The sequence below is a fragment of the Peromyscus californicus genome, unplaced genomic scaffold (genome assembly GCF_007827085.1).
Source record: "Peromyscus californicus insignis strain IS unplaced genomic scaffold, ASM782708v3 Scaffold_7__1_contigs__length_154581171, whole genome shotgun sequence".
Lineage (NCBI taxonomy): Eukaryota > Metazoa > Chordata > Mammalia > Rodentia > Cricetidae > Peromyscus > Peromyscus californicus.
The window spans coordinates 6,008,402-6,021,772 of record NW_026294595.1 but is presented as its reverse complement, the minus strand read 5'-3'; the positions used below and the strand labels follow the sequence as shown (position 1 = coordinate 6,021,772).

The 13,371-nt window shown below is 50.6% G+C and overlaps 2 protein-coding genes across 18 annotated transcripts in view; one reads left to right on the top strand and one right to left on the bottom strand.

The window, feature by feature from the left end:
* Window positions 1-12,602, top strand: part of Angptl2 (angiopoietin like 2) — a 31,019-nt gene extending 18,417 nt beyond the window's left edge. The window contains exons 3-5 of the mRNA XM_052723169.1: window positions 6,918-7,111; window positions 8,455-8,725; window positions 10,932-12,602. Coding sequence (XP_052579129.1) covers window positions 6,918-7,111; window positions 8,455-8,725; window positions 10,932-11,131 — 665 coding nt within the window. The 3' untranslated portion in view covers window positions 11,132-12,602. The remainder of the gene's footprint in view (window positions 1-6,917; window positions 7,112-8,454; window positions 8,726-10,931) is intronic.
* Ralgps1 (Ral GEF with PH domain and SH3 binding motif 1) overlaps window positions 1-13,371 on the bottom strand; it is a 243,215-nt gene that overhangs the window by 102,391 nt on the left and 127,453 nt on the right. The gene's annotated exons all lie outside the window — the stretch shown is intronic.

Sequence of the window (13,371 nt, the reverse complement as noted above, 5' to 3'; positions counted from 1 at the left end):
AACCCTAAGTGCATGGCAGCAACACACACCACAGAAGGAACCTGGTGCCAGAGACAGACCTGCGCACCACTCCCAGGCCTCTGAGGAAAGGATAAAATGGCTGGCTGGCTGGTGACAGGTTCTCTGAGATGTGGTAGTAACCACTCATACTATATTCCAAAAGAGATAACGACAAAGGCATTTAGGGAGCCTAGGCAAGATGAAGGAGTTCTTCTGGGGCTAGGAAAGGCTTTCTAGAGCAGGTGACAAGGGGCTGAGGCCCTGCAGATCTGCTCTCAGCCACAGTCAGCAACTGTCAGGAAACCATGAAGACGGCTCAGTGCTAGGCAAATGTCCTGTTTCAGACAGAGAAGAAGGCCAAAGTGCCACAAATTACATACCAAGTGGCCTGCGGTCCAGTCACAGGGTCAAATGGCAGAACAGAGGATAAAGAGGGCTTTGTGAGCATGTGGGAGATAAAAGGTGACCAGGGAAAGCCAACACAGGTTCCTTAAGAAGAGCCAATGAAGTGGCCCCCTTCCTCGGAAAGGGTCCATAGGTTGGCTGACCACAGGACCACTGGCCACTTGTCCAGCATCTGTGGACTGAGAGCCGTGGGTCTGATAAATTCTTCCATGATGTGCCTGCACTCAACTGTTCGCCCTTCATGTACAATGAACCTCACTCACCCAGGCAGCCTGGGGGGCTACCAGCAGCAGCACTGGGAAAGGAAGGCTCTACCCTGACCTTTGGAGCACTGTGCACAGTGAGACTTCCAGGACCCTGCTAACCTAACCACATTTCTTTCTGTCTCTGTCTCTGTCTCTGTCTCCCTATGGTGTTGGTGGAAACCCAGGGTCCAAAGAATGCTAAGCAAGAGCTCAGGCACTGAGCTCCGCCCCGAGCCCCACCTCTTTCCTAAGCTGTTTAAACTCCCATCTCTCCTACCCTGCTGGAAACCTGAGTGGGCACATGCTTCTCAGCCTGAAACTAACCCTGGACACTTCAGTGGAGCAGCAGTATTTATTCTGAGGTCAAACAGGAGGGGCAGGGCCCCTAGAAGCCCTGCATGGCCCTAAGGGTTCTTGGGAGACCTGGAGCTGTATCAGATGCATTGGAGTGCACCCACCTCACACATCCAATATAATTTTTACTGTAACAATTTTAAAAGGGCTTGAATAATTCTGCTTTTGAAATTATTTGGCCATGAGTAACTCAATTAATTTATGGTTGGCTCTGATTTCTCAGCAAACATCAGGCATGCTCAGAAATTCTTGGAAAGTGAGAAAAATCTAACCTACAAATTGTTTCCCAAAGTAATAACATCTTTTATGGAGGCTGAAGTTAACTATCGATGAATTTGACAAGATGGGTGGTACACTCTGTAGAAATTTAATCATAGGCTAATACATTTTTATTTTATACCTTTCTTTTCACATCCGAGGGCCAATAAGAGTTTTTTAGGTTTCAAGCATTTTCATAAACTCCTCACAGCACTCTGCCCTAGGCCTCAACGCTGAGGACAGAGTGAGTTCATCTGCACTTCCCACCGTAAAGGAAGGAAGGGTATGCACACTGCCAACACCTTTGGCAGCTTACAAACTATTCCCGTCTGGAGGCCACTGTTTGTCCTCTGCTTCACCGAAAGGGAGCCATTGACATGGACAATGATTTTGCCAAAATTCCTGAAAAATGAGACTTAGGCATCATCAGACAAAGTCGCTGCTTGTGCTTTTTACAGGGTCTGTCATCAGGCCTGTGCAGGACACCCAGGGGCTTGCCACTGGCCAGGTGGGACTCATACCTACGTGGTACACTGGCCTTGGCATTAAATGGGTAAATCTGAGTAGGACATTCCAGATCCAATTTTAATATCCAGTCATTTCTGTTGGCAAAGAGACTCCATGGAGCTAGACCATCAAGAACTGAAAACCACGTAGGGTTCTCACACGTAGGTGTCCTAGCAGTATCCTAGGGTGACATCAGGACCAAAGCACTCTCAGGAACACTCCTGGGGATATTGCCACAGACTCCAAGGTCTTCTACTCAGCCTAAGGCCACCATGTCCTGAGGCTCAGGGGCTGGGCTTGGAAGAAGAGCCTACCAACTGCTGGCCAGCTCTGGAAGGCTGTGCTTCATAACTCACCCTTCGGGTGTGTTGGCACAGGCCCTGGATCAGGACCACTGCTCCAGCTGTAGGGCCTGAGTAAATCCAGCTGAGGCCGGTCTTTCTCAAGTTACAAAAAGATGGCACCCTTGGGTCTAGCCTGGTGGCCAGTCTCAACTTGCCTTTACCGGGAAGACAACCAATGGAGCACTCCCTGTTTTCCATGGTGACTGTGTGCCCTGTACCTATGGTGTTTCCATCATGAATGCCCGAGAGGAGAGCAGGGCTTGGACCACCACCCCAACCAACACCAGGTGATTTGCTCAAGAATCAGAGCCAACCATAAATTAATTGAGCTACTCCTGGCCAAATAATTTCAAAATTCCCAGGGCTGGTCCCAGGGTGCCAAGGCCTAAGACCTGTACATCTTGGGTCCCATGTGCCAGCATTCCTCTCCCATCCTTGGCCTCACCCCTGCCCCTCTGCGAGGAGCTACACAGATCTGCTCGCCATGGCGGCCACGCTGCTCTTCATGTGGAACATTTTGACTGTGGTGTAAATATGTTCTTTATAGAGGTGAGCCTAGGTGCCGCCGAGTGAGTGTTGGCCTGGTGCTGTGGGCAGAGCTGCCTCTCAGAAGGGGAGCCAAAGCAAACACCACCAGGCACTTGCCTGTGCCAGAAGATGCTTCGCCCACTGCACTCTGGCATTCAGCTGCACTCAACAAAAAGGATTCTTACTTTCTACTGCAGTACAGCTTTGGGGCCCTCACTAATTCTGAATTAAAATGTGCCTGGTTGAAAATACCTACTAATAGATGTGTGTGTGTGTGTGTGTGTGTGTGTGTGTGTGTGTGTGTGTGTGTGAAAACATACTTGGTTTTGGAAACTCAAGAGCAAACGTGTGTCTCAAGGAAGGTGCTGGACCACTTCCAACATATCAAGCTTGTATCTAAGGGGAGAGAGACTTCACCTAGCCCCTGGACTGAGATCCACAGGATGACAAGTGTTCTTCCTCTGTGTCACAGCAGTAAGAACTGAGGCTCACTGAGGAACCTGCCGAAAGTCACAGTGTAAGAAAAGCCACTAAGATTTGACCCCAATGCCCCAACACCACATCAATAGTCTTTCCCCAACCTCACACTTCCCCAGCCCCAGATTCTTTACCCAAATTTGGATGCTCTGCTTGGCCCTCTGTGGCATTATCCAAACATAATGATGACAGATTTGTCACCAAGTTATTTATATGTTACAGTGTTGAATTCTCATTGCATTATTTATATGCAGCACAGATAGCCACTGCACCATCCCCGTTACATAAGGGCTTCTCAACACAGCAAGGTTCTGGTGCCATGCTGTCAATGTAATCTATAGTTTGGACCCATTTTCATTTGCTGTTTATGCTGACAGCTTTGTCTTTTTTTATGTTAACTAACAAAAGGGGATGTGTTGAGTATGGGAGATCTAGTGGACGGTTTCTGAGAGAGCCTTAGTTCTTTAATGAAGCTGGTGGCCTGAATGCTATGAAGGCTGCAGGGGTGCATGCAAGGCAGAACACACAGGTGCTTCTACACCACTGCAAACTACTCCTAGAAGGCCTTGTACAATGACCAGATTTGCCACATACACACAAAGGAAAACTTCAACATCATAAGACACCAAAATGGTTGCAAAATGGGCAAGGACATAGTAAGTAAATGTAGGGAAAACCAAAACCCCAAATTATCAAAAGATAAAACTGGAAAGGTTTAACAACCTGACAGATCCAGTCTTCAGGATGCCAAGCCCAGAGCCAGGTCTCCAGTCTCAAGGTCATGCTGGCTGGGGAGAAAAAAAAGGGTGGACCAGAAAGTATACTCTCCCACCCAGACTATCTGAGGTCTCAGGCCACACTGACCCCATGGGCCATATGGCCTTAGGGTGTCCCCCAAGGCCTCTGGGCTCTGGTTTCCTCACCTATAAAATGGGGAGACTACAACCACCTATCAGGGGTATGGGAAGGATCAGCAGTGGAAATACCCAAGCAAGATCTGCAACAGACGGGGACTACAGCAAAAGGTATGCACAGGCTCCAATGCCCAATTGCTACCACTGCAGCCCCAGACAGGCCTTTCTTAGAGTGAGGTGTTCTTACCTGGACCTCAAGGGTCCACTTAACCTTCTGAAATGTTTTCAAAAGTTGTATAAGCCTGCATTTTCTTTCAATAAATTATTTATTGTACACATGTATGAATGCATGTGTGTGTGTGATACTGGTTTGTGTTTGTATGTATGTATGTGCCTGTGTGAGAGTACCATGGCATGCATGTGGTGATCAGATGACATCCTTGGGTGCTGGGCCTTGTCTAGCACTCTGCCTGAGGCAGGGTCTCTATGGTCTGTCACTGTGTATGCCAGGCTAGCTGGCCCGAAAGTTTGAGGGGCTTCTCCTGTCTCTGCTGCACTGAGATCACAGACGCACACGATGACACTGCTTTGCATGGGTTCTGGGGACTGAACTCAGGTCCTCACACTGTACAACAAGCTCTTCACCTCCTGAGCCATCTCCTAGGCCTTTCTAAACACTCTCACTACTTAAGAGATTTACTACTAAAGACCTCAGGTCATTCTAAAATACTTGCCAAAACAAAACGAAACAAAAGTGCCCATTCTTAAAAAGTGCCAGAGGCAAAGCGGAATCGTAGAAGGCAGCACAGATTGGTAGCTATGAGGCTAACCTGTCACCCGTCCAGTGGCCTCCAAAGCCCACCTACATGGTACCCCCTTCCAGAACAGCCTCTGTATCCGGCCGTCCCCAGGAGCTGGGCGGTTGTGCAGGAAGAGGCCCGGCTGCTGGCTTCTGGTGGGCGTTATTCCGCAGTCGCCTGGTGCCTTCCGTCTTCTCTCCCAGGACTCTCATTAAGTGTCCGTCCCGTCCCCCCCCCCCCCCGCCCCCGCCCCCCGGTCCTGCTGACCTGGTGGAAGCCAGGAGGCCGCCCACGCTGCCACGGGCGCTTTGCTCCAGCTGTCGGGGACAGACTCTCATTCTCTGTCTCAGTCCCTGGGGCTTGGGCCAAACATAACGAAAACCTTTTTCTCCTCTCTGAATGTTCTTCCTGAAGGTCTGGCCTCCCCTTCCCCAGGACAGAAGCTGGGGGTGAGCAAAAGCAGGAAGTGGCATCAGGGAATAAAGGAGGGGAGGGAGGGAGAGAGGGAGGGAGGGAGAGAGGGAGGGAGGGAGAGAGGGAGGGAGGGAGGGAGGGAGGGATGGAGGGAGGGAGGGAAGGAGGGGTAAAGGAGCTGCTTGTGTGTCGTACACTCTGGTACTTGGGGACCTGTTGTCTTGTGTACAGGGAAAAGGTAAAGGTGTAAGAAGCCCCTAGAGAATCAAGAAAGAAGTCCACAGATTCAGCATCCAAACTGCAGTGGCACAGGAGACTGACAAACAGATGGTTCCTGTTTCCCATCAAGTGCTCAGTGGGGTGCTCCGCAGCAGCGCAGCACCACTGTAAGGCCCAGGAAGGGACCCAAATCCAAGCTGAGTCATCAGAGTGGGCTAGTTGAGCCCACGTGCCAGCTCCCTCCCCACTCAGTGGGAGAAAGACAGAATCTCCAGAACTGTAGCTAAGAGTGCTGGTGAGGCTGGCTACCAGAGAAGGCCTCTCCTGCCCTGGGTTCTCAGATATATCATAGCTATTTTTATTGTTGGTTTATTTTTGTTTTCTGAGACCGGCTCTGACCGCCTAGGCTGGCCTAGGACTCTCTTTGTGGCAGAGGCTGATCTTAACTTCTGATCCTCTTGCTACCACCCTCCAAGTGCTAGGTGACAGGTGTGTACCACTACAGCCAGTGATTGAGCAGCTGTGGAATGGACACACAAAGTAGTAAGCCAATGACATGTTCTGGCACATTTCATCTTAGCCATTCTCAGCCTGGAGGACATTTTGAAAAGCGCACAACAAAATGTGATGATTATCTTCAACTATGCAGTCTAGTGGGTAGGGCTTGAAAATCTCCAGAAATTTTATCCCTGAGGAAGACCCAGCTTGACTGGATCTTGATGACTCAAGCCTATATCTTCTTGTAGTGCAAGTAATGTTGAAACACAGGACATCATTGGAGGAGGGAAGAGCCACGGTCAGGGGCTGACAGACCCACGGCAGCTACCCAGGCTCCGAGAACCCTTTTGGTGTTGCCTGCTGAAGAGAACCATGGGCTGGACCAGCAAAGCAGAGCATCCAGCCCACACAGCACTGATGACTGTGGCCATGCCCAGTAGTCACACATCTCACTGCACCAATGGAAATGACTTCTTTTTTTTTTTTTTTTTTTGGTTTTTCGAGACAGGGTTTCTCTGTGTAGTTTAGGTGCCTGTCCTAGATCTTGCTCTGTAGACCAGGCTGGCCTCGAACTCACAGAGATCCGCCTGCCTCTGCCTCCGAGTGCTGGGATTAAAGGCGTGTGCCACCACCGCCTGACTCGGAAATGACTTCTTAAAAAGCACCCTAAGAATATCCCCCCCACATGACCTCTGTAAACCTAACAGCTCTGAGTAAGAAAAATATGACTCTCGTCTACAAACAAGAGAAACCAAGGGCTGGGAGATGTGAAGAACCTTTCTTACAGGTCACATGTGAGGGGGAGAGCACAAGGGACTTGGATCCAGGCCTTATGACTCTTGGCCCAGGCTCTTGCTTTCATAGCACATGACTTCCCAAACTTACAAAACCAAGATCTGCCCCTTTAAACCGTGTTCCTTAGCTCTCTGTTGGAGGTTATGTCTGTTTGGAGTACAGCTATGGTGTAGTCTGGCGGCAGGCAGTTATATAATACATACATATTTGTGTCTACAGGCCCATGGAGAGATTGCCTGCAGGCCCTGGAAGATGGCCACGACACCAGCTCCATCTATCTGGTGAAGCCCGAGAACACCAACCGCCTCATGCAGGTGTGGTGCGACCAGAGACATGACCCTGGGGGTTGGACTGTCATCCAGAGACGCCTGGATGGCTCTGTCAACTTCTTCAGGAACTGGGAGACCTATAAGGTGAGACCAGCGGGCCTGCATGCATTGCCTGCAAGGTGACTGGTCCACTCTCAGTCCAGAAGGACAAAGACAGGATCATTTCTACAAAGCTATCAGAGTGGTAAGGTCAGGCTCCTCCTTGTCTACTGTTCAGGAGAAGATGGAGTAGAGACAGCATCTTACTTCCAGCCAGGGCCTCCACAAGGTGACCTGCTCTTAGGGGCCACAAGGAGCAGGTCCCAGAGCTCCAGATCCTGAGAAGCTCCCCTAAAAGGCGTGTTTAGGGAAACGTGACAATAATTGGCCTAACTGCAAGGTTCAGTCTCTGGGTTTCCCAGTTCCCAGGATACTGAATGCTTCTCCTTGTAAGTCAAGTGCAAGGAATCTGCCACACCTCTCACCCTGTTCTGAACCAAGAGGGGACACTAAGGATGGCATGAACAGTTCAGGTCAATGGATACCTGTCCTGTGCCAGGTACTGTAACAACGGTCTGTTGTGCATGCCCTTAAGGAAAGTATTGCTACAAAGTCACCTTGCAGGTGAGAAGGGAGAGCACCCTGCCATGGCTTACAGACACAGTGTGGTAAAGCAGCAACTGTAGCTGAGGCCCCAAGGCCAAAACTGTAACTGCCATCAGCCCCAGTGTCTCTGCATGTAGTCCTGCTGGCTCCCAGTCTCCTCCATCCTGGCTTGCCCTGGGCAGCCTGTGTATCTCCTGCTTCCCTCTCCAAAGCCTAGCCTCAGGTCCTCTCTGTACTCCTCCATTCTCTCATGAAGATGGTACAACACAGCAAGTGCTTATCTATCATAGGGATGCTGATGATAGTGCCTGGCTCTGAGCATCACTTATAAGACTTTGGGGGCTACTGCTCAGCTGATGCCCCAAACCACATATCAAATGAGTAACAAAACTACTGGGTTTCAAACCTAGAAGGACCCAGGTGGATGTCACATACCTGTCACAGCTCTTACCTGTCTATGTTGGGGCTTACATACAACCTGCACACACAGTCCGTCTCCAGAGAAGGTGACTGAGGCTTGGGGGAGGTGAGGGCTCTTGTCTAAGCAATGCTAGCCGCATGCCTTCCAGGTGCCAGGCTCTCAAATGACCACATCATCCTGCCTTTGAGAAGTTACAGCATTCTCAGGTAAGGACAAGAAACAGGCTCACATGATGGAAGGGAAAAGGTGTGCTCTTCAGATGTGTGACTGGTACATGATTGATGGTTACAAAGGCTCAGTGACTCACCCAGTCACAAAGCCTGATACACAGGTAGCAGGGATTGGAACCCAGGCCTGCCTTATGTTCTGACTATTCCTGGGACACAGGCTCCTCACTCATGCTCTCCTGGGTCTTCCCCAGCAAGGGTTTGGGAACATCGATGGCGAATACTGGCTGGGCCTGGAGAACATCTATTGGCTGACAAACCAAGGCAACTACAAACTGCTTGTGACCATGGAGGACTGGTCTGGCCGCAAGGTCTTTGCAGAATATGCTAGCTTCCGCCTGGAACCAGAGAGCGAGTACTATAAGCTGCGGCTGGGGCGCTACCATGGCAACGCAGGCGACTCCTTTACCTGGCACAACGGCAAACAATTCACCACTCTGGACAGGGACCATGATGTCTACACAGGTAGGAAAAGTAGAGCCCAACCTAGGTGCTGAATGGGGATGAGAGATCCACCAACCATAGAGCCCCTGACTCCAGGGCCTGGAGCAAGAAGATGCCATGTGACAGACAGCTGTACCAAGCTGCCTGGCACTGCTTCTCAAAGTCCCCTTCTCTCCACTGCCCTCAGACAAGTGGCACTTATAAAAAGGGAGGGCAGAGGTGCACAGATCTCACCGTTGAGGGCTGCCCTGGGCCATGGCACTCATGCTTCAGGCTATGCCCTTCTCAATTCTGTCTAAGAACCCATTCACAGTCCACAGAGTCTAGGCCATACACTCTGCACTCCAATGCTGGGCCCATCACCTCAGTCATGCATCCTCAGCATGCTGCATCATCTTGGATCTGGAAGTAAGGACAATGTCTCCTAAAAGGTCAGGGGATGGTCCAGGAGCATTTGCCTCGGGTGCTCTGGGCAGGATGCACTGCGCGGTAAGGACTCTGCCCAGTGACTCTGGCTGGCTTCCTGTAGTGCGAATGCAGTGCTGTAAGAAAGGCACTAAGAGGAAATCAGCCAGCAGAAAAGTTATTTGTCCCTGGTTACATCCTTAAACCCAGGTCTTGAGTAAATAAGAAACAAAGGAGAATACAGAAAATTCCAAGATGCACAGGTACAGCTTGACCCTAAGGGTAAACAATCTACAACCATGTCCTGCACTCTAGCTCATGGCTCTGAACCAACACCTAAGAGCATCTCACGGGGCCCAGGGGCCCTGTAGGTTGGTCAATTAGCAAGGCCTAGTGCTCTGGAGGCTGATACCACCTCTGGACTGAGTCTCTGTCTGCTTCCCAGGCAGGCCTAGCCCATCCTGCCTAGCCTCCCCCTAAGGCACGGTCCGAAGGTGGACCTTGTCTCTGAGGAGTGAGCTCTAAGGGCTATCTCAGAAACAGCTTGTACTCCAAGCAATCCCTGATACCTCCAAACTAAGTCAGGGAAACTCATCCCAGGTTCCAAAGGCAGCCACACTCTAGAGGACAGTTCTCACAATGTCCTCAAACCACAGAGATACAGCCGTCTGCTCTGGCACTGAACTAACTCTTCTGGAAGGGCCCCAAGAAGTAGCCATTGCTCTGTAGTGGGTGCTCTGAGCCAAAATTTTCAAAGCTTTCAGAAAAGGTGGAAGGGTGGCCTTCATCTGTCTGATGCTGGGACATGGAGCTGCAGTATGTACTTGAGGGCTATCTCGGGGAGAAAGGAAACTGTCAGATGGGGTCCTTGGGTATACATGGCTAGGGCCAGGGTATGGGAGGTTGCTGAGGGCTCTCCCTGTTTGCTCAATGCAGCACTGCCACTTGGTCCTGGTGGTGTTAAGACATAACTCAGAAGAAGCCCCAAGAAAAACTCTGGGAAATATGGTGGGGCTGGGGCTGAGACCCCCAGCTCCAGCCTCCAGCTGCCTGCGACCTCCTCAACCCTCCTCCCATGACCTCTGCTGGAGACAGCCTTTTCCCGTGGAAGGGGTTCTCTCTTAGTCCCAGGCCCCAGCTAGCCCAGGAGACTGGCTCTTCTTGTCTTCCCTCTGTGGGGCACCATGCCCCTGCATGCCTGCTGATACCTTGCCCACGTTTCTTACTACTGAACTGCTTGTCCTTGGCAGCACAGTGCAGGCGATGTGACAAAGCCAGGGGTCTCATGGAAATATCCCTCTTTTACAGAATAACACAAAAGTGATTTGGACAGAATTCAGGCTGGGGAGGACAAGAGAGGCATTCTCTCTTAAACACTTCCCTTGTCGTTCTGAACGCCTCTTATCCAGCTCTTTTGACTCTTAAAAATCGCTAGAGAGAACTGTTCTCCCTCTCCCCAGCCCACAGCAGGCCACTTCCACCTTCTCCAGGGCCACCTCTGTGTGCAGCTCAGGCCAAGGGCTAAACATGGCTCTCATTTACTCTTATAGCAGTCCTGTGTGGTGGGCATTATTTTTGTCCCTTTACAGATGAGAATATAGTGGCTGGGAAAAGTGAAGCCACCTAGCTGCAATCCTATCATTAGCCTGTCATAAAGCTACCCTGCAGGAAAAGGCAGGCCAGCCTTTGACCCCTGCTCAGGGCTCTTCACTCCAGCGTTCTTGCTCTGAAGGCCCTCAGGGTCCTTCGTAAGACTCTGGGCACACCATGGAGGGGCAAAACCACCTCCCCTTAACACTCCTCACTCCCTTCTCTCCTACAGGAAACTGTGCCCACTATCAGAAGGGAGGATGGTGGTATAATGCCTGTGCTCACTCCAACCTCAATGGGGTCTGGTACCGCGGGGGCCATTACCGGAGCCGATACCAGGACGGGGTCTACTGGGCTGAGTTCCGAGGAGGATCTTACTCGCTCAAGAAAGTGGTGATGATGATTCGGCCCAACCCCAACACCTTCCACTAAGCTTGCCCCCTTCCTGGCCACCCATGGCCATTGCCAGAAGCCATTGAAGCCGTCCCAGCCATGCAGACCTCAGCACAGCTCCTCACCAGCTCCTCTCAGGCTGGAAGGACTTGCTTTCCATGTCACTCCATCAGATAATGGAAGTGAACAGTGCTCTCTGTCTCTCCCGCTTTCTGTCACACCTGCATGTTCCCAGGACAGGATAGAACTGCAGACTTTTTAAAGTTAAGTCCCTCCAATAAAAACACAACTGCCAACACCCTCAGACATGACAGACATGCACATGAGCCACCATGTGTATGTGCTCTTAGATACACATCACACGTGGGATGTCTAGATACACATGTGGGTTTGACACATTCACTTAACTTTTCCATACTCAGCGCTCAGATGCTGATGCCAGCAATACAGCTCTGTCCTTAGGAGATGCTTTTCCTCATTGCCTTGTACTTGAGTCTAAGGGCAGAATAGGCCATGTAGCCCTGATTTCAAAATACAGTCCTTGGCATTGCCTGGATTTTTTCCGGAGTGTCTGCAAGCTCATCTCTCGTGTAGGGTTCCTGGCCTTCTTGTTTGGGAACCTCTGGGACACCTAATCAACCACTCCCCTTCCACTGTTGTATTCTCCTTCTCGGACGGCTCAGCATCCCTCCATCCAGTTACCCCTCGGCCTGCACCTTCTGTGCCTTAGTCTCTGGCTGCTCACTGGAGGTCAAGGGACCTCTTCTCCCTTCTCCCTGACCTCTCTTCTGCCACACAGACCTTTATTGTTGGCACAATTCATGGGCCTTTGGGGAGGAAAGAGTCTGGGCTCAGGTTCCCGCTGGGAAAGGGAAGGTCAGGCCCAGAGCACGGTGGCAGGCCGGAGACCTGTCTTCAGTATTGCACCGTCCACTCCTACCGTCACCTCCACAGCACTTTAGCTTCCACACAAACAGTCCCCTGCCTTGCCAGAGACACTCCAGGGGAGAGAAGTCACTGCCAACATGTCGGAGCTCCCAGACAGCTGCAGATTTGAGGTCCTGTGCTCACAGGGGAACAATCTGCATCCTGTCCCCAAGCTACACCTCCCCAGAAGATGAGGCCACACACGGAAAACTAGCGACTCTCCATGAGCTGCAATGCCCGCAGAGGCTGCTGGTGCACTGCAGCATGGTGGCCTCCTGAGTCCTGCGGGCTTAGAGGTATCACATGACTGCCATGCCAGAAGCAACAGATAAGTCGAGAAGGTGAGACCCTCCCAGCGGGTACATGTGCCAGGTGTGTGAGCTGTGGGCCTTTTGGTACTGTCCACATCTGGGTGCATGCCTATTACCTCAGCATTTCTCCCAGTGTACCATGTAGCATGTTCTGTTTATGTATAAAAGGGAGGGGTTTTTTGTTTGTTTTTTTTTAAATATATTCCCAGACTATCCTTGTAATGACACAAATCTGCAATAAAAGCCATAAGTGCTATGTGGATGCACCCACACTATGTGTTGCTGTTCTAGAAGGCCTTCCTGGAGCTTCTGTTAGTAAAAGCAGGGGATATAGCATCTAGCACACACAAGGTCATCAAGATCACACCCCTCCTACCTGCCCCATCAGGAATCCCATGTTAAGGAATCTCTGGTCAGTGTGGCTTTCTACTGCAAAGCCTGTATTTCCAGCTAAGTCCCAGGTGCCCAAGAAGCTCCTCACAGGCCAGGCAGTTAACACCAGAGCTTTGGGGATCTGTTCCTGTGTATTCAACTGTGGCTCAGGCTTTCTCTTTCCCAGTCTTCCCCTGGCCAAAGCTGCCCTACCCGCCAGGCCGAGCCTTCTCAAAGACTGGTGCAGGCTACATCTCCCCCACACTGCTCCACAGGCCCCCATGATGCTGCCAAAGCTGTCTCCTTGTAAAACAGACTAGGGAGGGCAACCTAAGCATGATGGGAAGCTCTAAAACCATAAAGGAAGAAATCAAGGGCAAAAATGACCAAGACTGATATCAAACAAGAGAAGCCTCTGTGCTATATATTACTATGTATGCTAATTGCAAATACAGAATTAATACTGATGCCATACCCAAACTCAGATTCAGAAAGGTATAAACACTATGGCGGAAAACATGATAAAGTTTAGGACCAACTTAGATGTCACAACTGGACAATAAATTTTAAAAAAGCCACCCTAATAAGAACAAGGGAGATACCCTAAGTGAAGGTTAAGACAGCACATGCTGCCTCTTGGGTTTGCAAGGATGAAAACCAAAAACATAC